The sequence below is a fragment of the Taudactylus pleione genome, unplaced genomic scaffold (genome assembly GCF_031769625.1).
Source record: "Taudactylus pleione unplaced genomic scaffold, aTauple2 ptg000016l, whole genome shotgun sequence".
NCBI classification, from domain to species: domain Eukaryota; kingdom Metazoa; phylum Chordata; class Amphibia; order Anura; family Myobatrachidae; genus Taudactylus; species Taudactylus pleione.
Genome location: NW_028284418.1, coordinates 12,651,800 through 12,675,341, shown reverse-complemented (window position 1 = coordinate 12,675,341; position 23,542 = coordinate 12,651,800). Strand labels below are relative to the sequence as shown.

The 23,542-nt window shown below is 43.8% G+C and overlaps 1 protein-coding gene across 3 annotated transcripts in view; it reads right to left on the bottom strand.

The window, feature by feature from the left end:
- KIF19 (kinesin family member 19) overlaps positions 1–23,542 on the bottom strand; it is a 101,929-nt gene that overhangs the window by 13,624 nt on the left and 64,763 nt on the right. For 2 of the 3 annotated variants that reach the window (XM_088473156.1, XM_088473148.1), the window contains 9 exons: positions 21,493–21,615; positions 21,227–21,383; positions 19,376–19,550; positions 15,673–15,871; positions 13,199–13,469; positions 12,691–12,812; positions 5,104–5,267; positions 2,949–3,054; positions 1,440–1,527 (listed from right to left, as the gene is read on the bottom strand). In XM_088473156.1, coding sequence (XP_088329282.1) covers positions 1,440–1,527; positions 2,949–3,054; positions 5,104–5,267; positions 12,691–12,812; positions 13,199–13,469; positions 15,673–15,871; positions 19,376–19,550; positions 21,227–21,383; positions 21,493–21,615 — 1,405 coding nt within the window. The remainder of the gene's footprint in view (positions 1–1,439; positions 1,528–2,948; positions 3,055–5,103; positions 5,268–12,690; positions 12,813–13,198; positions 13,470–15,672; positions 15,872–19,375; positions 19,551–21,226; positions 21,384–21,492; positions 21,616–23,542) is intronic. The other variant, XM_088473164.1, reaches the window with a different exon arrangement.

Below are 23,542 nucleotides of genomic sequence, written 5' to 3'. Positions count from 1 at the left end.
GGGTATTCAATCACAGGCGAAATCGGCCGATTTCTCCAACGATGGCGAAAAACACCCGTTTTTCACCTAAATCTAGAGAAAACTTTTCTCCAGCCTAGGGCAGGCGAAAAAATTAGCAAAATCCCTATTTTTGGGTAAAAATTTGGGGATTTCTTACAGAACACCTTGGACAGCCCCCCTAATGATACTTTAGCGGATAAAAAAATCGTAAGTTGCGCACTTTGCCAAAAAATGACCGCTGAAATTTTGGTCCAAATTTTTTCTTTTTTCACGAAAAATACGTTTAACGTATTGGGGCTGGTATTTCAGAGGGCCATAAGGATGCGCCAATTGTTTTAAACATCGCACGTGGCTGGCGCAGGTGGTTTTTTATAACCACTAAAAACATGCCTGAATCAGCCACGTGCGCGACTTATGATTTTTTTTCCCGCTAAAGTATCATTAGGGGGGCTGTCCAAAGGGTTCTGAAAGAAATCCCCACATTTTTAGCCAAAAATAGGGGTTTTGCATTTTTTTTTCACCTGATCTGGGATGGAGAAAACTTTTCTCCAGTTTTTTTTCTCCAATTGCGTTTTCGTCTGTATTTTTGGGGAAAATATAGCCGTTTTTTGGCAAAAAATGTCCGTTTTCGCTGCTAATTGAATACGGCCCTATTTCTCCAAAACACCAACACCTTCCATCTTACACCTACTTCTCTCCCACTTGTTTACCTGCCTAAACTGCTGCTGTTTTTCAAGTGTAACATGTAACAGGTAGTATTTCAGAAATTAGTATCAAGTAGCCATTTGCTTTTAGGTTTAAAGCTGAATACCCATGACGATCATGCACCTACTTCTAACTTCGTGATAAGTATTGACAGATACTCACAAGAATCTATCCATACAATCCCCAATATGCTAAACCCCAGTACGCTGGAAACTGTTCGTCAGTCACATTCTGTCCTTCATTATACCTACACCTTCATTCCAACATCTTTTCTGGTGCACTAACTCCCCTGCAAGCACAATTTCTCATGAACAGACATCCCCAACAATCAGCATATTTATTGGAGACAAGGACTGACTCCTCTACCCTATTTTCTAACTATAACCCAGCTATCTACCTGATAATCCCGCTATCAGGGCCGCAATGAAGGGTGTATGATTGGTGCCACTGCAAGGCCGAGTGTACGGCATAGTCACTAAACAAACAGCAGCACGCCACCTTGTTCCACTTTGCAGGATGCACAAGGCAGCCATCTTCCTGCTCCTCCGCTGCTCGCGTGGCAGAAGCGTCGGGTTTTAGAACCCAATGCTTAATAAATAAACCTCTTAGATTATAATCTCCAATGTGGCAGGAGCTGATATGAATGACCAATATTCTCTGTACAGTGCTGCATTATATGTGGCTAATATAAATAACCATTGTGAGCGACACACATTGTGCATTATTACTCTTACCTTTGCGCGTTAATGCAACTTTGTCGCTGCTGTCAGGAGAGGAGTTAATGTGGCCGCTTATGCTCACCAGATTGTCACGGGGAAAGGACTGAGAGAGTAAATAATGAATTATTTGCAGGACATAACACCACTGGGATAACATACATTATATAATGAACTTCCCAGTTATTCCCAGAATTAAAAACATAAAATCTATAACATATGAAATTCACAAGTAACAAATATATCCATATATTTGGCAAGTAGTGAGAATTGTAATATGAAAATGACAGATCATATAAAAGCCTCATATGTAGGCTTAGATATTGGCTCACAAGCAAGGCTGAATGCAGGGCCAGCTCCAGGGGTCGGAGTTCAATGTGCCGGCTCTTTAGGCCTATTTCACACTTGCCGGTTTTGAGCGGGCAGCCAAAACCCTCCCGGTTTTTGCCGGGTGTGAAAAATAGCGGTGGCTGAAAGCAGGTGCCTTCTATCACACGGCACGGTCGCCAGTCGCCGTGTTACAGCCGGGAATATCCACTGTGCAGGACAGCTGCCATGCTGTGTCCGTCCCATCCCTGCACGCCAGTGGTGTAAAGGAAACAATGTTTCCTTTTACACACACACGGGCTTGTGCCGGACAGGCTTGCGCATGCCCAATATATTTAAAAAAAAACACATTAAAAGCGGCACAAAGCCGCTGCTTGTGAAAGGCACTGAGTGCCTGAAAAAGCCCGGCTGGCTACCGCCAGGTTCTTGCCCGCCCGGCCAAAACCAGCAAGTGTGAAACTAGCCTAACAGTTTACCCAAACATCGCGCACGTCCAAAAATAGGTATGTGGCTTAATTAACACAGGCCACACCCCCATATGACGGTATTTGGAGGCGTGCCCGCATGGCACGCCTCCAAATAACGTCAGGCTGGGGGGAGCCTCACTAGCTGGGCTTCCCCCAGCCTGTCTCCTGTCACTGAATGGATGGCGCGCGCATGCGCACAGCATCCATTTAGACTCAGGGGTCCGGCACCGCCACACAGCTGCGGCGGTGAGGGTTCCCAACCTCCCGATTTGACCACCTGTGGGCCACTTCGGCCCACTGGTCGAACAGTGGGACAGTAGTGTCCCGCTGAAATGGGGATGGTGGGGAGGGGTGCGCCCTCTATGGGTGGCGCCCCTGTTCAACTGCGTTGGTTGAACAACCCTAGAGCCGTACCCTGGCTGCATGCAATGTCAACTATCATGTATTTTGTATTTAACCTTTGCAATAAAATATTTGTAAATAAGACAAGATGCCTCTTAGTATTCGTTCAAGGCATATTTTAAGTTTTACTAGCATTTAATAATTAGACTGCAAGGCTGCAGGTTACTGAAAAAATGGGGTAATAGTAGATTAGCATTTTAAGGCTTGGTCCTGACCTAAAGCTGAAAGAAATATATATTTATTTGTAATTGCCTTTTCAGCTTGATAGTAGACTCTCTGGACAGCCAATAAAGTAGCTGGAGCAATAGTAGATGTGAAAACGTTCCCTTACCTCCTTTCTGACCATTCCATTCATATGTATTGGAGGAGGAGTCACCACTGAGGAGTTCTTGAAATACCGAGCATGGGGACTGGTTTTAAATACTTTGTTTGTATCACTGATGAGGAGAAAGATGATGACAAATATAGGGTTAAAGTCCCTTTGAACTCACTATGAACAATGTTGGCAGGTATGTAAGCAATGCAAAAAGTCACTCCCGACTGTGCCAAAAAGTCTGGGAAAATATATAGGTGACTCCTCATACAAGGTCTTACATAGTAGTGAGGAGATATATTAAGGGATCCTAAGCGGATTATGGGTCAGATTTAGAGGAGGACCCTAATGCCTGCACGGCTGCGTTCCCGTATGCAGTGGTTGTGGGGATAGAGGAGGACCCTAATACCTGCACGGCTGCGTTCCCGTATGCAGTGGTTGTGGGGATATATGCAAATGTTGCAGCCACCCACATTTGTATTAAGAATCCCACTAGCGGTGTCTCAAGTCCGGGCGCTTGCATACACAGGCGCACCATCGGTCGCAGCATCAATGTTCTATGGTTGCTCAGAATGTCCATCGGAAGGAAGCGCCAGAGCTTTAACCACTGCATACAAATTCACAGTCAAAGGCATGAACATCCCCGAAGCGGTCGCGACACATCTTCATTTGGGTCACCACCACCCGTTACCTCCTACAAACACTCCCTGTCTGTCACTCTGCGTCCAAGTCCACACTGCGACCGCAGACGGTACTGAAGCATGGAGCATGCGCAGTGCGACTCATACACATGCGCAGTATAAAAAACAACAATCACTGTGCAAACATCGGCACCGTGTCCTCCTCTGATTCAGCCCTATTTTATTAAATCAGAACAATTAAGAAGATCTATAACAAATTTCAATTGCAAAGTAATGGAAATAAATATTGAAATGCAACAAATATACGAAAAAAGATAAAAATGAGATTTTGCATTAAAGTCTTATGCTCAGTATGCTGTTTGTTTGCCTTTACATTTCCAAAGAGGCAACAGCTGTCACAGTGAGAGTGTAAAATGTGACTCCAAAGGCCCCTACACACTACACGATATCTTTAACGATTTGGTCAATTCTGACACATCGGAATGACAAATCGTTAAAAATGTGTAGTGTTTGTGCACTACATTGTGTGGTGTGCACTCCTGTGGAGTCATCAGCCTCATCGCCTGATCTTATATGCAGCATGTAATATCAGGCGATGCGGCTGACGATCCCATGCAGCGCTATGCAAGGGGCCAGCATATCGGGCGGTTGGGTACCAGATCGCCCAGTGTGTACAGACCACCGGATATGTCGAACCGTCAGCGCTGGGATCGTTGGCAACATAGCTGGGTACACACATCGTTTAGTGTGCACCCAGCTTAAGGCCCAAAGTAATAGCCTGAGATTTGTAGTCACCAGTGCTATTTCGGCTATATAGCCAGACACTAAAGCTACTATTGGATGTATTTAAGGACAGTTGTACCCACTGATGTGCACTTTATGGATGTTTTCTTCCTTTTATTGGAACATCTGATAAACAAGAGGAATCTTATTACAATTGGAACACAAGCAGATGCACATCACTTCATTGCACTTGGAATCACCTTGGGACACATCTTTTCTTTTATACACGGGATATCTGGTTAAAGACCCTCCAAAGAAATCATCACTTGATATTTTATATCCATTTTTCATACCCCTATCTGAGGAGCTTAGCTGAAGGCTCCTGCTGTTCCTGGCTGCACATCTTACTCCATCCCCTATGAGAAGTGCTTACCTTCCATTGCTAGGTTTAAAGTGGCAATAAGTTTTAAGGCAAAAACTGGTTGACACTTTAAATCTACCAGTTATAAAGCCCATACCACGCAGTTTCCTACAAATCACAGCCTATTACATTTGGCCCTATATATATATATTTGCTTCAAAATTCTGTAGGACAAGATGAGCATAAGAGTTTACTTCAAAATCTGATTCAACTACTGTTTTATATTTGTAATATAAATAATTTTGAATAAAATTGTATAAAAATTAGAATTTCTACATTATTTCTCACAGGTTTACCTAATTCTACAAGCATTCTATGTTAGAAATCTCCATTAGTAATTCTCAGCTGTGTTCTGGAAAGGTGGGAAATCTATTCACCAGATCCTCACCTCTCTGCCTCAGACAGAAGTCGGGGAAGTATTCTCCTATATGACTCTCTGTGATTCCTATTGTCTGATCCAAACGTCCTCACACTCTCTTGGTCTGAGTCGGGCTCATGGGAGTTCTCTTCCGCTGTGATCTGCGGAAGCTTTGGCAGAGAGTTTTGGCTATCCTGCAATCAGTTAATGCTTTCATTGAAACTCTGCAGTATACTGTATACAAACCATTCAAATGGCAGAACAAACCGGTTAATTACAATTTGTAAATATATCTAATGTACGATTAAAGTTTTATAAATTACATTTAGCAAAATGATGTATGCAGACCATATTTTAAAATTCAGACAAATCGTATTATTATTATAACCATTATAATTTATTTATAAGGTGCCACAAAAATCTACAACGCCATACAGTGGGGATCTAGAGCATATTACAAAGACATAACTGACCAACAGGCAACGTTCTGGACACTCAAAAAGCATAATACAGAACATAAGATATAATAGGCAAGGTATATAACAAGTGTAAGTAAAAACACGCAGTGGTGTATCTACAACAGGTGCTGGGTGTGCTAGGGGATGCAATCGGGAAACTGGCTGCCGTGATCCCGACAGCCGGCTTCCCGACTGCTTTATCCCGGCGTGGGTTAAATGACAGGCGTCTATATCTAGACGCCTGTCATTTTCCCGACGCCAGGAGGCAGGCGCCCGGCTTCCCGATCGAAGGGATGTCGGGCGCCGCGAGCGGACAGCTGCGGGGGGGGAGTTAGGTATAGCGCACCCGGGTTCTTTCACCCGCACTTAGGGTTAGGCACCCCCCCGGGAGGGTTAGGGTTAGGCTAGGGGGAGGGAGGGCTAGGGTTAGGCACCCCCCCCGGGGGACTTAGGTTTAGGCAGCGGGGAAGGGGGGGTTAGGGTTAGGCACTGGCAGGGGGGATTAGGGTTAGGCACTTGCGGGGAGGTTAGGGTTAGGCACCCCTAAGGAGGGTTAGGGGGGGTTAGGTTAGGTAAGTTATTACTTACCTGAGGATGATCGGGATTTCCAGCGCTTTCGGGCTGCCGCCGCCGGGATCTGTTCAGCTGTCGGGCGGCCGCTGCCGGGAATCGAACCATACGGCCGGCGGTATTTCATACCGATTCCGTGTGCTAGGCACAGGAGCTCCTTGGTTAAGGGTGCCTAGAGTACACCACTCTTCCTGCACCCAAAACAATGCCTGACCAGGCTGCTGGCGGCATTATATATCTGGAAATTTCTTTGAAAACATGGCACTGGCGCCAATAAATCACTGGAAATTTGTTTTTGTATCTTGCGCACAGTCCCTTGTGGAACATTTCCGAATGGTAGAGTGACATGAAAACAAAAATTCACGTGAGCCCCTGTAAATGGTGACGCCCCTGCTAACCCGTCATAAAAAATAAATAAATAAATTTTAAGCCACCAATTAATATAATATTTCATCTGTAATATGATTAATACATAATATTGTTCTCTTAATAAAATTTAATCATGTTTCCCATAATATATTAATAAAATAGTATTTCCCTAGCAAAGGAGTAATTAATGTTACAGTATCAGTCTCCTTATTCAATATATGATTGTCTTCATTATAAGTGTACTGTGATTCCTCTCCTTATGATTGGCCAGATAGATGCAGTAGTTTTATGGTGGTTTGGTCAAAATCCCATTAGAAAATAGGACAAACCGCCGTAAAACAGATGGACATCGATTGTGGATTACAAAACTCCATTAAAACCGCTATATAGTAATTCAGTGATTTGGTGCTTTAATTTGCAGGTGATGTGCAGGGGTTTCAAAACCCCAGGACACCGGCTGCTTAGTAAATTTACTGCGTGGTCTTTTTTTTTTCCCTTTTCATTAATTTGCAACAAAGTTCAAAATGTAAGTGGAAGCATCAGCAAGGCATAGGTTCGCTTTGGGAAAAGTACCGATTTAATATCAGCATTTATGCCCAGCAAAGACAGATTCAAATGTTTCCAAGTATTCACTAGATGCTCAATTTTAGTAATTGCTGGAGTAAACTTCACTTTATATAAATCTGATAGGGGATGTTGGAGGCAGATTCCAAGACATCCAAGTTTATCTTGGACTACTCAGAAGTGCGAGAAGGCCTGAGCAGATGGGGCACAAGGATCCCACACACCCACCGGGAGTGGCTCTGATTTATCAAAATTAATTTTGCACCCAGCAAAGGATGTTACACTTATTATCGCAGTATTACAGGGATGAAAACATCTGGATATAACACAATCACATGTTGTCCTCAAATAATGTTAATTTACATTCCATAGCAACAACCATCAGCCAAAGTAGTCAGAGCAACTGTGCACTGCTATTGCCAAAGGCTCCAGTCCCAAGGCTAACAGCAGAGTAGATTCCCCCACTGGATGTCAAATGAGGGCAACAACCATTCCTCAGGAGCAGAGTATATGGGTTGAAATATAAGCCTCTCAATAAGGCAACAAAATCATCTGGGAATACAAACCGCCTGAGGGTTTCAAAAAGACAGGATGCAGATCCGGGAACCAGGATGCAGGACTCCCACAGAACACTAGCTACAATGAACAGCACACGGTGACAGGATGTGGATCCGGTGACCAGGTGCAGGACTCCCCCAGAACACTAGCTACAATGAAGAGCACACAGGGACAGGATGCAGATCCGGTGATCAGTTGCAGGACTCCCACGGGAACAGGAGTACTGTACCTGGCGAAAGGATCCAGTGACCAGGTGCAGGAATTCCACAGGAACAGCAGCCCGGCATCTGAGGACAGAATGCGGATCTGGTGAGCAGTTGCAGGACTCCCATTAGGCCAGGATGCGGATCCGGTGACCAGGTGCAGGGCTCCCCCAGAACACTAACTGCAATGACTTGCACACGGGGACAGAATGCAGATTCGGTAACCAGGTGTAGGACTCTGAGGGTAACATGAGTCCTGCACCTGGGGACAGGATGTGGAACTGGTGACCAGGTACAGAACTTTCCCAGAACACTAGTTACAATGAAGAGCACACGGGGAAAGGATGCAGGTGACTAGGTGCAGGACATCCCCAGAATATTAGCTGCAATGAAGAGCCGCAGTCTAGGCGACCGCCGCCAGGAGCATGCAGAAACGTGGAATGCTACAGAAGAGCGGCAGGCAGCATGGCCGACGGTTTTATGCCGTCCTTCTCAATGGTCAGAGCAGGGTCAGCTTTGCGCTGCACAGCCCGGCAGGGATTAACCCCTTATTTACAACTTTTCTGCATTTTAAAGCTCTTTTTTTAATCTTCATCTAGAACATGTCAGGGTGTTCAGAGCTTGAAGTGGGTGGGGATAAAACCACTTGATACTAATAAAATCAGCAGAATGCTCACTGCAGCACAGATTATTTCAGGATAGGAGTAAGATATCTTGTGAGAAGCAGTGACCTGTCCACACGTATGATTATATTAGTGAAGACTGGGCTGCACATGTATCAGGTGCAATGTAGTAATGTCAGGAGGCCGATTGAGGTAATAGGAAGCCACAGACTGACGTACAATCCGTGATGTACAGTGCCTTGCAAAAGTATTCACCCCCTTGGCTTTTTGCCTTTTTTGTTACATTACAACCTGTAATTTATTTATTTTTTTTATCTAAATTTTATGTGATGGATCTGCACAAAATAGTCTAATTTGGTGAAGTGAAATGAGAAAAATATATATAAAAAAGAATCTTTATAAATAAAATTCTGAAAATTGGCATGTGCATATGTAATCACCCCCTTTGCAATGAAGTCCCTCAAAAGTTCTGGTGCAACCAATTACCTTCAGAAGTCACATAATTAGTGAAATGAAGTCCACCTGTGTGAAATCTAAGTGTCACATGATCTGTCAGTATAAACACACCTTTTCTGAAAGGCCCCAGAGGCTGCAACACCACTAAGCAAGAGGCATCACACCATGAAGACCAAGAAGCTGTCCAAACAAGTCAGGGACAAAGTTGTTGAGAAGTACAATTCTGGGTTGGGTTCTAAAAAAATTTCCAAATCTTTGATGATCCCCCGAAGCACCATAAAATCCATCATCATCAAATGGAAAGAACATGGTGCCACAACAAACCTGCCAAGAGAGGGCTGCCCGCCAAAACTCACAAACCGGGCAAGGAGGGAATTAATCAGAGAGGCAGCACAGAGACCAAAGGTAACCCTGAAGGAGCTGCAGAGTTCCACAGCAGGGACTGGTGTATCTGTGCATGTGACCACAATAAGCCGTACACTCCATAGAGCTGGGCTTTATGGAAGAGTGGACAGAAAAAAGCCATTACTTAGTGATAAAAATAAGAAGACACAATTTGAGTTTGCCAAAAGGCATGTGGGCGACTCCCCAAATGTATGGAGAAAGGTTCTCTGGTCAGATGAGACTAAAATTTAACTTTTCGGAAACCAAGGAAAATGCTATGTTTGGCGCAAACCCAACACATCCCATCACCCCAAGAACACCATCCCCACAGTAATACATGGTGGTGGCTGCATCATGCTGTGGGGATGTTTTTCAGCAGCAGGGACTGGGAAACTGATTTGAGTCGAGGGAAAGATGGATGGTGCTAAATACAGGGATATTCTTGAGCAAAACCTGTTTCAGTCTGCCTGTGATTTGAGACTGGGACGGAAGGTTCACCTTCCAGCAGGACAATGACCCTAAGCATACTGCTAAAGCCAGAGCCGTAGCTAGACTTTTTGGTGCCCTGTGCCAGAAAGAGCATTGGCGCCCCCCTCATTTTTCAAAGGGACATAATGCACCCAAAAAAGGGGAATTGCCTCATGGGGAAGTGCCAGGGAAGAGACAGGGGAGGCCAGGAGATGCGGGGGATGAAATAAGAGAAAGTTATAAGTGAGAATGATAATAACCAGAAATTTGACAGGCCCAAACAGCGCCCCCTGACCTGTGGTGCCCTGTGCGATGGCACCGGCCGCACTACCCTAGCTACGGCCCTGGCTAAAGCAACACTCGAGTGGTTTAAGGGGAAACATTTAAATGTGTTGGAATGGCCTAGTCAAAGCCCAGATCTCAATCCAATTGAAAATTTGTGGTCAGACTTGAAGATTGCTGTTCACAAGCGGAAACCATCCAACATGAAGGAGCTGGAGCAGTTTTGCCTTGAGGAATGGGCGAAAATCCCAGGGGCAAGATGTGGCAAGCTCATAGAGACTTATCCAAAGTGACTTGCACCTGTAATTGCCGCAAAAGGTGGCTCGACAAAGTACTGACTTTAGGGGAGTGAATAGTTATACACGCTGATGTTTTCTGTTATGTTGTCCTATATGTTGTTTGATTCACAATATAAAAAAAACACAACTTCACAGTTGTAGGCATGTTGTGTGAATGAAATGATGCACACCTTCAAACAATCCATTTTAATTCCAGGTTGTGAGGCAACAAAAAATTTAAAATGCCAAGGGGGTGAATACTTTTGCAAGGCACTGTACATAAGAGTTGATCATCCTGATAAATTAAATCTTTATATCATTGGTGAGGAAAAGAGTACATCAAGTATACAGTAGATTTGAAATTATTTTGCTGTGAAATATTATGCTAAATGCAAAAGTTCACTACTGACTGAAATAAAAGTCATGAAACATTCACCTGGCACATTACTGCAGCTAGTCCACAGTCTATACAGTCTCTATAGAGCACGCTGATCTGCTCACTCTGAGCACCTGAAGGAGCTTGCAGAGTTGGTGTCTTCCATAGTTACATTAAAAACTCTGGTTGAAACTTAGGCCCGTATACAATTAGAGGCGAAAAGTTGGAGAAGTTTCGCCTGTCCAACTTTCCGCCTCCTTTGCCTGTTTCTGAGGCGAAAACTTTTCGTGCGCGTCCCTGCTTTTTGCCCTATTCAATTCCTAAACACGTGAAAACAGAGAGTGGCGAATGCGGAACAGGTGGAAAGTACTGTCAGAAGTGGGGAAATCAGTCTGTACCCCCAAAAAAGATGCACTAACATAGGGAACCAATGCAGATGTGTACTAATAGCCCTAATAAAAGTGTTTGGGGTACTTAAGTAGTTTTAATTGCTTCTTATTAACGTCTTTGCATAAGTGGTGAAGAATAGCATTAAGCAGTATTATTTTGGTGAAAACAAGTAGTAGACTGTCCCAAGGGTTCTGGGTCATTTTCCCACGTTTGCACCCCATAATAAAGATTTTGCACTTCTTTTCACCTGCTATTCTTAGGAGAAACTTTATCGCCTATTACATTGCATTGAGTTTCCACTTAGGCGAATTCCGCCAGGAATTGAATTTGGAGATAAGTTCCCAACAGGCAAAAAGCGGCAATAGGCGAAACTTTTCTGCTGATTTCGGCTTTTTACCTCCAACTGAATACGGCCCATAGTTTTATTATGGAACTTCATTTGCTTAAACCAGTGGTTCTGAACTCCAGCCCTCAAGTACCACAGCTCATGTTTTGAGGATTTCTCTCTGTGGAAGCAGATAATTATTGACCCAGCAAAATAGTGCACCTGTGCATGATTAAAGAAATCCACAAAACAACACCTGTTGGGGTTAAAATACTTCACGACTGGAGTAGAAAACTACTGACTGACTTAAACAGTAGAAAGGGTGCAAACATGGTCGCCAAGGGATCTTTTGTGCCCGGGCACTAGGGTGAGTGTGGCCAGGTGTGTGGAGGTTGGCAACACCACATTGTGATATCAGCGCCCTACATGCAGTGTACTGCTGAAATAGCTGTTCATTTGCTGGCAGGCCTGGCCCCCTGCAGGCTGCAAGACAGACCTGAGTACTTTGCACCCACTTTCCAAATCCTGGCGACCCTGTGTGCAATTTACCAGTAATTATCATAGTAACAATGTCTGCTGTTTCCTCCACCCACAAAACACTAATTTTCAGGACTCCCATACTATAAATCTGGACCACAGTACCTCACACAGAGGTTATACAGTTTTTGCAGCTACACCAGTATATAAGCTACTGAATAATGGGACATAGATGTGGCTTACCTAACATGGATTACTGATTAAGAGTCAGGGGATGGGAAACAGAGCACTGTGTACACTTGTGAAAACACTGCTGAGACTCCGCAGGACTCTTACTGGGAACATAGAAACCTACGTACTTGCTCCCTTAAGGTCCCCATATGCAAAATTATTTAGAGTTGGGACAAGATTATCTGCTGTGTACAAAATTTGCACCTGGAAAAAGCATTTTGTGATGTAGAGAGAATAAGAGTTGGTCACCCATGTACTATGAGATGTTGCTGTATGCTCCATTCCACTATTTACAACACTAAAAACCCTTGAGGCACCATATGAATAAAAGAGAATAATAATACCCAGTCTCTTATTTATAATCCATAAAATAAAAAAAATATTATAGGAGTGACACACTACCTCCTGATATAAATTTATGAAGTATGTAGTCAGAATTAATCCATTATAGTTCCTGTCATTAATTAATATTAGGTAATCTTACAAAGGTGAAATCTTTATGCAAATGGAATTAGTGGTGTAGAGATAAGGGAAATGAGGGGGAACACCAGCATTGACTTTGCAGTGTTGTCCCGGATAAGTGATCAGGGTTTGGCGGTACTTACCTTCAAGACCATAACTGAAGCTCGATCGATTATGCTAATGCGCGCCAAAGTGCCCTCTTCCAGCTCCCGGAGGTAGAGCTCATACAGGTCCTCCAGGCGGTGAGGAACATTCAGGTTATGGTCTGAAAATGGATCAAAAGTGGAAACATTAAGCTACTGAGGTCATATGAAACATGACCATGCTGTTCATTGGCTTTAAACTATCTTCATATTTACTTGTAAGTTTCTCCTTTGACCTGTATGAAGGACCTAAATCCACCATAATCTGGCATTAAGCACCGAACTATACTGAACTCAAAGGCTCAGCAGAGGACAAGTGTAGTATACACAGCTGAATGCACAAGGAACAAGTCCTCTTTCAGATTGGTCTAACACACAAAGCCATAACTACAAATCATCACCCTTCCCCCCTTTCTTGACCTTTTGTTATCTCTCTTTAACCAACTGTAGTTTTGCTTCCTGGCTAACATCCTTTGCCCTGACTAAGGACCCTAGTGATTATTTGTACCAATGATAATCCGCCTCTGCTGCTTGATGATCTCGTCACAGAGACAGCGATGCTGCTCAAATTTCTGCACCATATAGTTCTTCTGTCGGATCATGTTGTCCTTGAGCAAGGCGTGGGACTGCATCTCAGTATTTTCAATCTCCAGTTCATGCACTTTACACAAGAGACTTAAGACTTCCCTCTGCTCTTCCGAGCTGATTCGTTTCGGTAGGATCTCCTCCAGCCGTCTTGCTCGTTGCCGGATTTCCTTAAAACGCTTCTCTAACTCAAGCTGAATAAGAAGAAGACATGATGAAATAAGGGATATCCAAAATATCAGTTGGTAATGTACAGTATTTCTTTTCCATCATTATATATATCGCATCTCCTGTAAGTTTGTGTGTTCCCAGTTATTAAAGGTTGAGGACAGAAAAATCTGTACCCAATAAGATGATAAGAACGTTCATAGCAGTAGAGTGTTTGGGGACATGAGTGTTTTCCTCATGTGGGAGACAGAGACCTGTCCACTTGCGGTGTTGTGTTAGTGACAGGACTGCTTGTGAAAGGTGCAGTGTCATGATGGGAGGAGGGGAATGGATGTAATCAGTAGGTCAAAGACAGATTTAAATAGTAGAAGGAGTATGGTCCACAAACAGAACAGAATAGCAATGTCAGGCTTCTGTCAGAGTGATGTCTCAAATTCCCTTTTATGTGAAACAGTTCATCCAAATGCGATTCAATTATCTACGATGTGCGCAAAAGCTACAATACAGATTTTCCTGTGCACCTCAAGGAGCTGTAGCCGGAGAACCGGTCCGAACGCAAGCAATTTGCTCCATCACTTTTTAATTGAAATGGCCCCTATGACTGAAGACTTAGTCCAATGCAGTCAACGGGAATCTGCAATGGACTAAGGGCCTGATTCAGTATGGATCGCAATTGCGATTGCAATAACGATTACGCACACAGTCTCACTGCGATAGTATGCTAATCCATTGCAATCGCAATGCCACTGCAGCACAACACAAGGATGCACACTTTATCTTACACACATCCGTAATCCTTAGCAAGTCTGTGAAAACATTAGTAACAGAGTACCATCGCAGCCTCACACACACTTGCACTAGGGATAACCTAACTCAGAAATTGCTGACCTCATCGCACGCAGTGAAATCCCAAACTGCGTATGGCATCGCAGTGGCTAATTTATGCATGCCGTTCAAAACGCACTGGCACGCCTGCTTTTCACCGACCATTCACCTACATAGCATTACATGGGATCCATATTTTCTTTAATATGAACCACTCTTTGACCCAGAGCCAGCCCTAGGCATAGACAAAGTAAGCAAATGTCTAGGGCATTTGGAATGCCTAGGGGCATCCAAGACCTCCCAGAGTCGGCGGAGATTTGGGGCAGGCACGGCCGGGGCACCTGCTGCCTGCTGGGCAGAGACTCTGGCAGCTGTTACTGCGCAGCGTCCTGATCGGAGCTCAGCTGACTGCTTCGTTCGGCCCGGCAGCAGCAAAGAGTGAGCGGGCAGCAGTGTTTTGCAAGGGTGGGGTACCTGGACTGCAGCCAGTGGTTATAGTTGGGGCGGTATGCACCAGGACGCGGCCTGCCTGCCTGAGCTGGGAAAAACAGGTCCGCCACCCGTGGCTTGCTGTATCTCAAGTCAGGCAGCTCTGCAGGCTGAGCTCAAGTAAAGTAAGTCTGGAACTAGGAGAGGGCCGGCCGGGGGGCTGCGGTGCTCACTGCTGGGAGAGGGGTGCTCTGCTGGGAAAGGGGTGTTGGGTGAGGGTGGGTGCTGACACCGTGATGTGCTGGAAGAGGGGGGTGCTGTGCTTGGTGAGGGCTGAGGTGCTGTGCTAGGAGAGAGGTTATGGGTGCTGTGATCTGTGCTGGGAGAGGGGTGCTGGGCTGGGTGAGGGCTGGAGTGTTGTGCTGAGTGAGGTGGGTGATGTGCTGGAATAGGGGTGCTCGGTCAGGAGGGGGTGCTGAAACCGCGCTGGGAGAGGGCGGTACTGTGCTGGGTGAGGAACGGGGTGATGGATGCTGCGCTGGGAGAGAGATGATGGGTGGTGTGCTGTGTTGGGTGATGAGTGCCGTGATCTATGCTGTGCTGAGAGAGGGGTGCTGTGCTGTGATCTGTGCTGGGAGAGGGGTACTGTGCTGGAAAAGGGATGAAGGGTGCTATGCTGGGAGAGGGGTGATGGGTGAGGTGATCTGTGCTATGCTGGGTGAGGGGTACTGTGATCTGTGCTATGCTGGGATAGGGTGCTGTAATCTTTGCTGGGAGAGGGGTGTTGTGCTGTGAGAGAGGTGCTAGGAGTACAGCACAAAGGGGGAAGGTGTCACAGCACAGCCAGACCACACCCCTTTTTAGGATCCCATGGGGGGCACCACCCAAAATTTTGCCTAGGGCACTAATTTGACTAGGGCTGGCTCTGCTTTGACCTTTGATAAAGAAGTAAAAGCGCCATGCTCCTATTGCTACCTTCTGGCGCCGTAGTTTGCTCTGGTCTCCAACCAATGCATGGATGTTCTCTCTGGCTGTGGTCACTTCTGGTGGTTCCATGGTGTCAGATTGGTCATCTCCGGTGTCCGAATCCTTCTCGCTATCATCTTTGCCATATGATTCTTTCCTCAGTTCTTCTCTCCACTTACGGACTTGACGTGTTTTTTCTTGCTCCCAGCTACAACCACAACATAATAAAACAAAACTCAGGGGAACTAAAAACAGGTTAGTGGCCCATATGGATAAATGCTATTATGTGAATGTTCAAGGAAGCAGCAATCAATAATGGGCCAGCAGCTATGCCCCTCTATAGGGCAATCAGGAGTCCAACTCTAGCCAGTTATTCTAACCTTAAGGGTAAGGCTTCTTCATAATGATTGCATGGGCTTGTGAAGTAATGATTGCCTGGGCTTGTGAAGTAATGATTGCCTGGGCTTGTGAAGTAATGATTGCCTGGGCTTGTGAAGGGACTTGGGGGTAACTTTACTAAGATGGGAGTTCTATTAAGAAGTGATGTTGCCCATAGCAACCAATCAGATTCTACTTCTCATTTATCTAGCACCTTTTAGAAGATAATACCTGGAATCTGATTGGTTGCTATGGGCAACATCACTTCTTAATAGAACTCCCATCTTAGTACATTTACCCCCTAGGCTTAACATATCCTACTAATACCTGAGTGTCTCATCTAGCTGAAGCTTACTCAGACTGCCTGGTGCTGCCACCGGTGATCCGATGCAGCGTCTACGGACGCTGCATTCAGATCACAATTGCTGTCAGGAGCTGTCTGCAGCATATAAATGCACATCTGCTTCCTATAGACGCCTCCTGTAGCATATAAATAATTGCTGGATGGTAATGCACATCTGCTTCCTATAGACGCCTCCTGCAGCATATAAATAATTGCTGGACGGTAATGCACATCTGCTTCCTGTAGACGCCTCTTGTAGCATATAAATAATTGCTGGACGGTAATGCACATCTGCTTCCTGTAGACGCCTCTTGTAGCATATAAATAATTGCTGGACGGTAATGCACATCTGCTTCCTACAGACGCCTTCTGTAGCATATAAATAATTGCTGGACTGTAATGCACATCTGCTTCCTATAGACGCTTCCTGTAGCATATAAATAATTGCTGGACGGTAATGCACATCTGCTTCCTATAGACGCCTCCTGTAGCATATAAATAATTGCTGGATGGTAATTCACATCTGCTTCCTACAGACGCCTCCTATAGCATATAAATAATTGCTGGACAGTAATGCACATCTGCTTCCTAGAGACGCCTCCTATAGCATATAAATAATTGCTGGACAGTAATGCACATCTGCTTCCTACAGACGCCTCCTGTAGCATATAAATAATTGCTGGACAGTAATGCACATCTGCTTCCTACAGACGCCTCCTGCAGCAAATATATAATTACTGGACAGTAATGCACATCTGCTTCCTACAGACGCCTCCTGTAGCATATAAATAATTGCTGGACAGTAATGCACATCTGCTTCCAACAGACGCCTCCTGCAGCAAATAAATAATTGCTGGACAGTAATGCACATCTGCTTCCTATAGACGCCTCCTGCAGCATATAAATAATTGCTGGACAGTAATGCACATCTGCTTCCTACAGATGCCTCCTGTAGCAAATAAATAATTGCTGGACGGTAATGCACATCTGCTTCCTACAGACGCCTCCTCCATCATATAAATAATTGCTGGACAGTAATGCACATCTGCTTCCTATAGACGCCTCCTGCAGCATATAAATAATTGCTGGACAGTAATGCACATCTGCTTCCTATAGACGCCGCCTGCAGCATATAAATAATTGCTGGACAGTAATGCACATCTGCTTCCTACAGACGCCTCCTCCATCATATAAATAATTGCTGGATAGTAATGCACATCTGCTTCCTACAGACGCCTCCTGCAGCAAATAAATAATTGCTGGACAGTAATGCACATCTGCTTCCTACAGACGCCTCCTCCATCATATAAATAATTGCTGGACAGTAATGCACATCTGCTTCCTACAGACGCCTCCTGTAGCATATAAATAATTGCTGGACGGTAATGCACATCTGCTTCCTATAGACGCCTCCTGTAGCATATAAATAATTGCTGGACGGTAATGCACATCTGCTTCCTATAGACGCCTCCTGTAGCATATAAATAATTGCTGGACGGTAATGCACATCTGCTTCCTATAGACGCCTCCGGCAGCATATAAATAATTGCTGGACGGTAATGCAGATCTGCTTCCTACAGACGCCTCATCCATCATATAAATAATTGCTGGACAGTAATGCACATCTGCTTCCTATAGACGCCTCCTGCAGCATATAAATAATTGCTGGACGGTAATGCACATCTGCTTCCTACAGACGCCTCCTGCAGCATATAAATAATTGCTGGACAGTAATGCACATCTGCTTCCTACAGACGCCTCCTGTAGCATATAAATAATTGCTGGACAGTAATGCACATCTGCTTCCTACAGACGCCTCCTGCAGCATATAAATAATTGCTGGACAGTAATGCACATCTGCTTCCTTGCGGCTGTGCAATACCGTCCATATCTGAATCAGACCCAAAGGGCCAGATTCAGATGTGGACGGTGTTGCACAGTCGCTTTGGTGGCTGCTGGGCATTACTGTCCGACAAATATTTAAATGCTGCAAGAGGTATCACTCTAAAGGAAGCAGACTATGACAGCAATTGCGATCTGAGTCCAGCGTCCGTAGACGCTGCATAGGATCACCATTGAGACCACATTATGAAACTTTTTTTTTTTTTTTTTAAATCAAACTATAATGAAAATGCTGGACACTGATACAATTCCCTCCCTCTGTAACAAAGTATTTGGATGCAAGGGAGCCATGGATCCTTTTTAAAATACTCTATTTTCCTCTGTACATTATTTTGCTGAGATTGGTAGGAAATGTGTAGTATTCCAAGATGAAAAAAACTAATTTGTTTTATTTTTAAATACTGTATCCACCATTTATATGTAGTGAGTCAAACCTTGCATGGCTTGAGTGCTGTGAATTAACCCTTAGACTGCTGGATAATTGTGTGCTATAGTGTATGCATGTGCTAAATGTTATGGGATGCCCCTAAACACATCCAGCTGGCATCTTTAGGGGGCGGCAGTATATTTTACAGTGTAGTTTTGGCATATGTGATATCACTCAGTTTTGTAATTGGTGTGACTAAGACTCTGAGTACAGGAAAGGGTTACCTCCGTGCTGCTGCTACCAATATGCGATTGGTCAGAATGTGTATGTGACATCCATACAAGAGGCAAATTTTATATCTGTCAAAGTTCTAAATGGTAATGACTATATAACTGTACAATCTAAGCTTTAGCTATAAGCAGTCAGGATCATTTCTATTTTTTTTGCCGGTGCTATAAATGCAGAGTATAAAGAAAATTGTATTACACTCACAAAATTTAGCTACGATCCCTATTGTGCATCTCTTTTAAAATTAATCTGTCACCTACGCACAGTGAAAGCAGCTGTTTAGTGGTATGAACCAAGATTCAGGAGTATCAATTCTCTGAGAAAGTGTGACATCATTTGTTATTGGAATATTGCTTCTGTCTGCAAATAGCTGCTTTATTGGTCTGTAACATTACATAGACAGAGCAGAGCCTGAGTTGTCATGGTCCACCTACTCTGCAATGACGAGAAAGTGTTGGGAAGTTTCCATCTGTATTTCCATGTGGTTGTTTTCCAGTTCCATTAGCTGTCTCCGGATGTCCATCTGTTCTCGAAAGGCCCTGATGAGCTGCTCCCTCAGCTGGTCCATCTCATGCCGGTCATAGGGTGAAGTATGAAGTTGAACCTCGGCTGGATGAGAGAGAGAACTAGAGGAGTTAGGATTACTGGGATGGTGAAAAGGAAGTTTGACGACAGATCATTAAAAAAATCATAATATATTTATTTGCCCCCTACACATTAGAGGATAATCTGAACCAGGTGGCTTATGGCTTCTATATGGGTCTAATTGAGGAAAATTGAGAAACGAGTGTTCAGAGTTCCGTGTCAGAGAGGACGTCATATCATTTGGAAGTACTCACAAAAGAAGTGTTTTAAAATGGAAAATAAATTATTAAAATGTCTTTAATATAGAACCATTATATTTATGTAAAAGAAGATATTTCCACTGTGAATATGCTATTAATAAGTAAATAAAACATTTTTGCTTCAAGCTTTGCTTTAATCCATTTCCAAACCTTTCCCAGCCAAACTGCATCTAAAGCAATATTTCCACAGATAAGTTGTGTAAACCTGTAAAAAGGTATCCTTACTGCACCAATGATCGTTACTATTTACAGCATACATTACCAGGTGCAGCAATTCAGTTACACATACAACTAAGGGCCTCATTTATCAACGAGTTTTATCACTCACAGGGGGCCATTCAAATGTTTTTTTGGGCGTGATAATTAATGAGCGCCCAGTTTGATATTCAATTGTTCTGGGCGCTCATTAATTATCGTCCTCTTCGCCACCTAAAAGACGAGGTTTAGCCGTCTAAAACGGCTAAACCCGTCTTAATGTCTGGCGCACTATCTGCGGTTAGCGGCCCTAACCAGGGGGTTTCAGACACATTTCTGCTCGTACCCTCCTGAATGCGTGTAGAAATGCCGGCCACTATCGTGCCCTGACAGAGCAACAATTGAATTGCTCTGTCGGGCGTCGTAAAAAAAAAAGCCGCCGGCAGAACAATTGAATTCCCCCCACAGAGTGATAAAATTTGTTGTGTATGATAATGGTGGTCCAGCCAATCAGCTCCTATCTGTCATCTGTCTGAAAAATGACAGTTGGGAGCTGATTGGCTAGAGCACCATTTATCATACGCAACAAGTTTTATCACTCTCTGTGAGTGATAAAATTCGTTGATAAATGAGGCACTAAAAATATAATGATTTTCTTTTATTTGATAAAGAAATGATGATGCCAGAACCACATTTTACCTTTATTCTACCATATTTAATGCACAATGAGATGGAAAATATGCTCATGTTCCTACATCAAGCACCAACTTGCTCAGTTGCAGAAAAAATCCCATAAAGACGGCCACCGACTGCAGCTGTGCAGTTTTTCCGCCGTTACATTACAGAACGTTCACTTGTTTTTTGCTCTAATTTCTAAAGTGGTGTGCGCTAAAACAAGTAAGAGTTCCCAGCCCTGATATCCAGCAATGTATAAGCCCACAAGGTTCCGAATTGCCCCATTACACAATGCTGTCATGGAATACTGCTGCACCAGTTATGTACCTCGTTCATCGTTATGGTAAATAGTACAGACTATAGTCCTGGATGTGCCCCAAAGTATCTACTTTACAAGTGGCACTAGGACAGAACACTGCAAACCTCAACATTTGCAGATGTGGCGCTGTGTACATGTGAACTAATGATTACATACCGTACATTGTGAACTTATAGTCACATTAGCCTACACGCTGCTCTACAAATCTGTACTACAGGCTTTAGTTACAGCAACCTGCTCATTGGTGTTACCCTGAATGTTACGAATATCACTCTTCTCACTCCTCATATGCTTTAATCCCTGCTCATCAATCTTCTCCTTGAGCCTTTGGATCTCCTTTCTAAGGTCTGAGATGATACTGGTGTACTGGGCAATGTGGTAGGAGACATTGAGAAGGTTCCGTTTCACCTGGTGGGCAGTAAGGAAATGAGTGAGGACAGAGTGTGAGGTGAAGCAATCACTTATCCTGTCCAATCATATATGCTCTGTTATTGCTGGAGAGCTCTTACACACGTACCCGAGTCTTGATGTTTTTGGCACGGTCGGCATAGGCCAAAGTGTTCCGTGACTCCTCAAAGGCACTGCTGGCGGGACAGATGTGAGCAATCATCACGGTGCGACTGTTTCCACCCAAAGAATCCTGGTGAAAACAGATGAAGTGGGATGCTGAAGATACCATAGAAATACACCATTTGTACAGGTATATACTACTATCCACACAAAATGGCAACATTTGAAGATGAGGTGCACTATGTATGGAACCAAGATGTATGCAGAGATTTGCAGATTTATTAGACATTAGTATTAGCATCACTGTGAATGCCTATGTAGACTTGATTTGCCATTATATCTCTTATTTATCAATTAAATTATCACATGAAATTAATTAATAAAGCCTGAATCTGCTCTCCACACTTTAGGTCATACCTCCCACATCCTGTATTAGGTGGGACAGTCTCGATTTTGGAGGACTGTAATTGGGATGTTTCCCAGGAATTGCCGGGGTTTGGGAGGTGTTCAATTGCAGCATACTACGGAGGCATGGAAGCATGCAACATAAAAAAGGGGGTATTTCTGTAAGAGAAAACACCCACCGGGATCCATATACTAATTATTATTATTGCTATTATTATCCTTTATTTATATGGCGCCACAAGGGTTCCGCAGCGCCTTACAATGTACATAAACAAATGAGCACACAAGAAAACAGTTATTAACAGTACAAACAATGCAGGACAGATACATGATTAATACATTGCTGCATAACACTTAGATAAGCAGCATGGTGTCAGCAACCAAGGGTGTGGTACTGTTGTATATTAAAGTATAATCAACTGAAGGAGAAGCACATGAGGGAAGAGGGCCCTGCTCGTGAGAGCTTACATTCTAAGGGGAGGGGGCAGACAGACAGGGGTGACACAGATGGGCTGGATACAAGGGTGACAGTATTATAACATTTATGTAAAGGTTAGTTTAAACTTAAGAGGAAAAGACAATGAGTTGATCCATATTCCACCAAGCCTCAAGATTTAGGGCCACAACCAAGGTCCATTAGAGGGGTCAATTTGCTGCGTCGTTCGGTATGGCATAGTTGGGGTGGATAAGCAGATTGCATGAGGAGGTAAGGGTGGATGTGAGCAGCATTAGGAATCCAGGTACAGGCACAATCCATAGGCATGGTGGAAGTGTGGTGGTTTTTAAAAAACAGTCCTTAATAGCAGGAATAGTTGATTTGTTAGTTTCTCCTTCTGTTCTCCTCCTGTTTAACTCCTGAATAACTCCGGCTTCAATTTAAAAGTTCTAGTTTACACTTTAAATTAAGCACTTAAAATATAAGCACTCTTGCAAATGCAGCCCTGGCTTAGCAGCCCAAAATGTAAGTAATAAGTATGGCTGAAACCAGGTGTCCACACTGATTCTACCCCTCCCCAAACAGTAAAGGGTCAGCAAACAAATAAACAAATGGTGAGAGGACAACCCACAAACACAGATACAGAGTAAATTCCTGCCTTGGTACAGATTTTAAAACTATATGAAATGTTACAGCTCTTGTATTCACAAAACAAGAATCAGAGTGAATCACGGACATGCACTTACACTGGTACAGAGAATATATCCCATTTCCATAAAAAGTCATCCTTACTGCACCAATGGTCGTTACAATTTACAGCAGACATTAGTAAGTTTCAATAATTCAGTTACACATAGGGCTGAATTAAATTAGCCACAAATGGCTAATTACCCACGATGCAGTGCCCGGGGTTATTCAATTACAGCCCACAGCAGCCACTTAATGCGGATTTCACCTCCTCCTGAGGTTTGAACAGAAATTTGCATTAAATAGGGCTCTCTGCCCCTATCACGGCAGCCACGAACACGTTAACCCATAGTTCCGCACAGATTTACCGCGCGAGGAAAAGAGCTTTTCATTAAATAGCCTCGGGCGTAAAAGTCTGAGGCTAATTAGATCCCGCCCATAGAACTCATATAATGATATTTTTTTTATTTGATAAAGAAACGATGGTATCACAGAAACCACATTTTGACGTTATTCTAGCATAGATTAT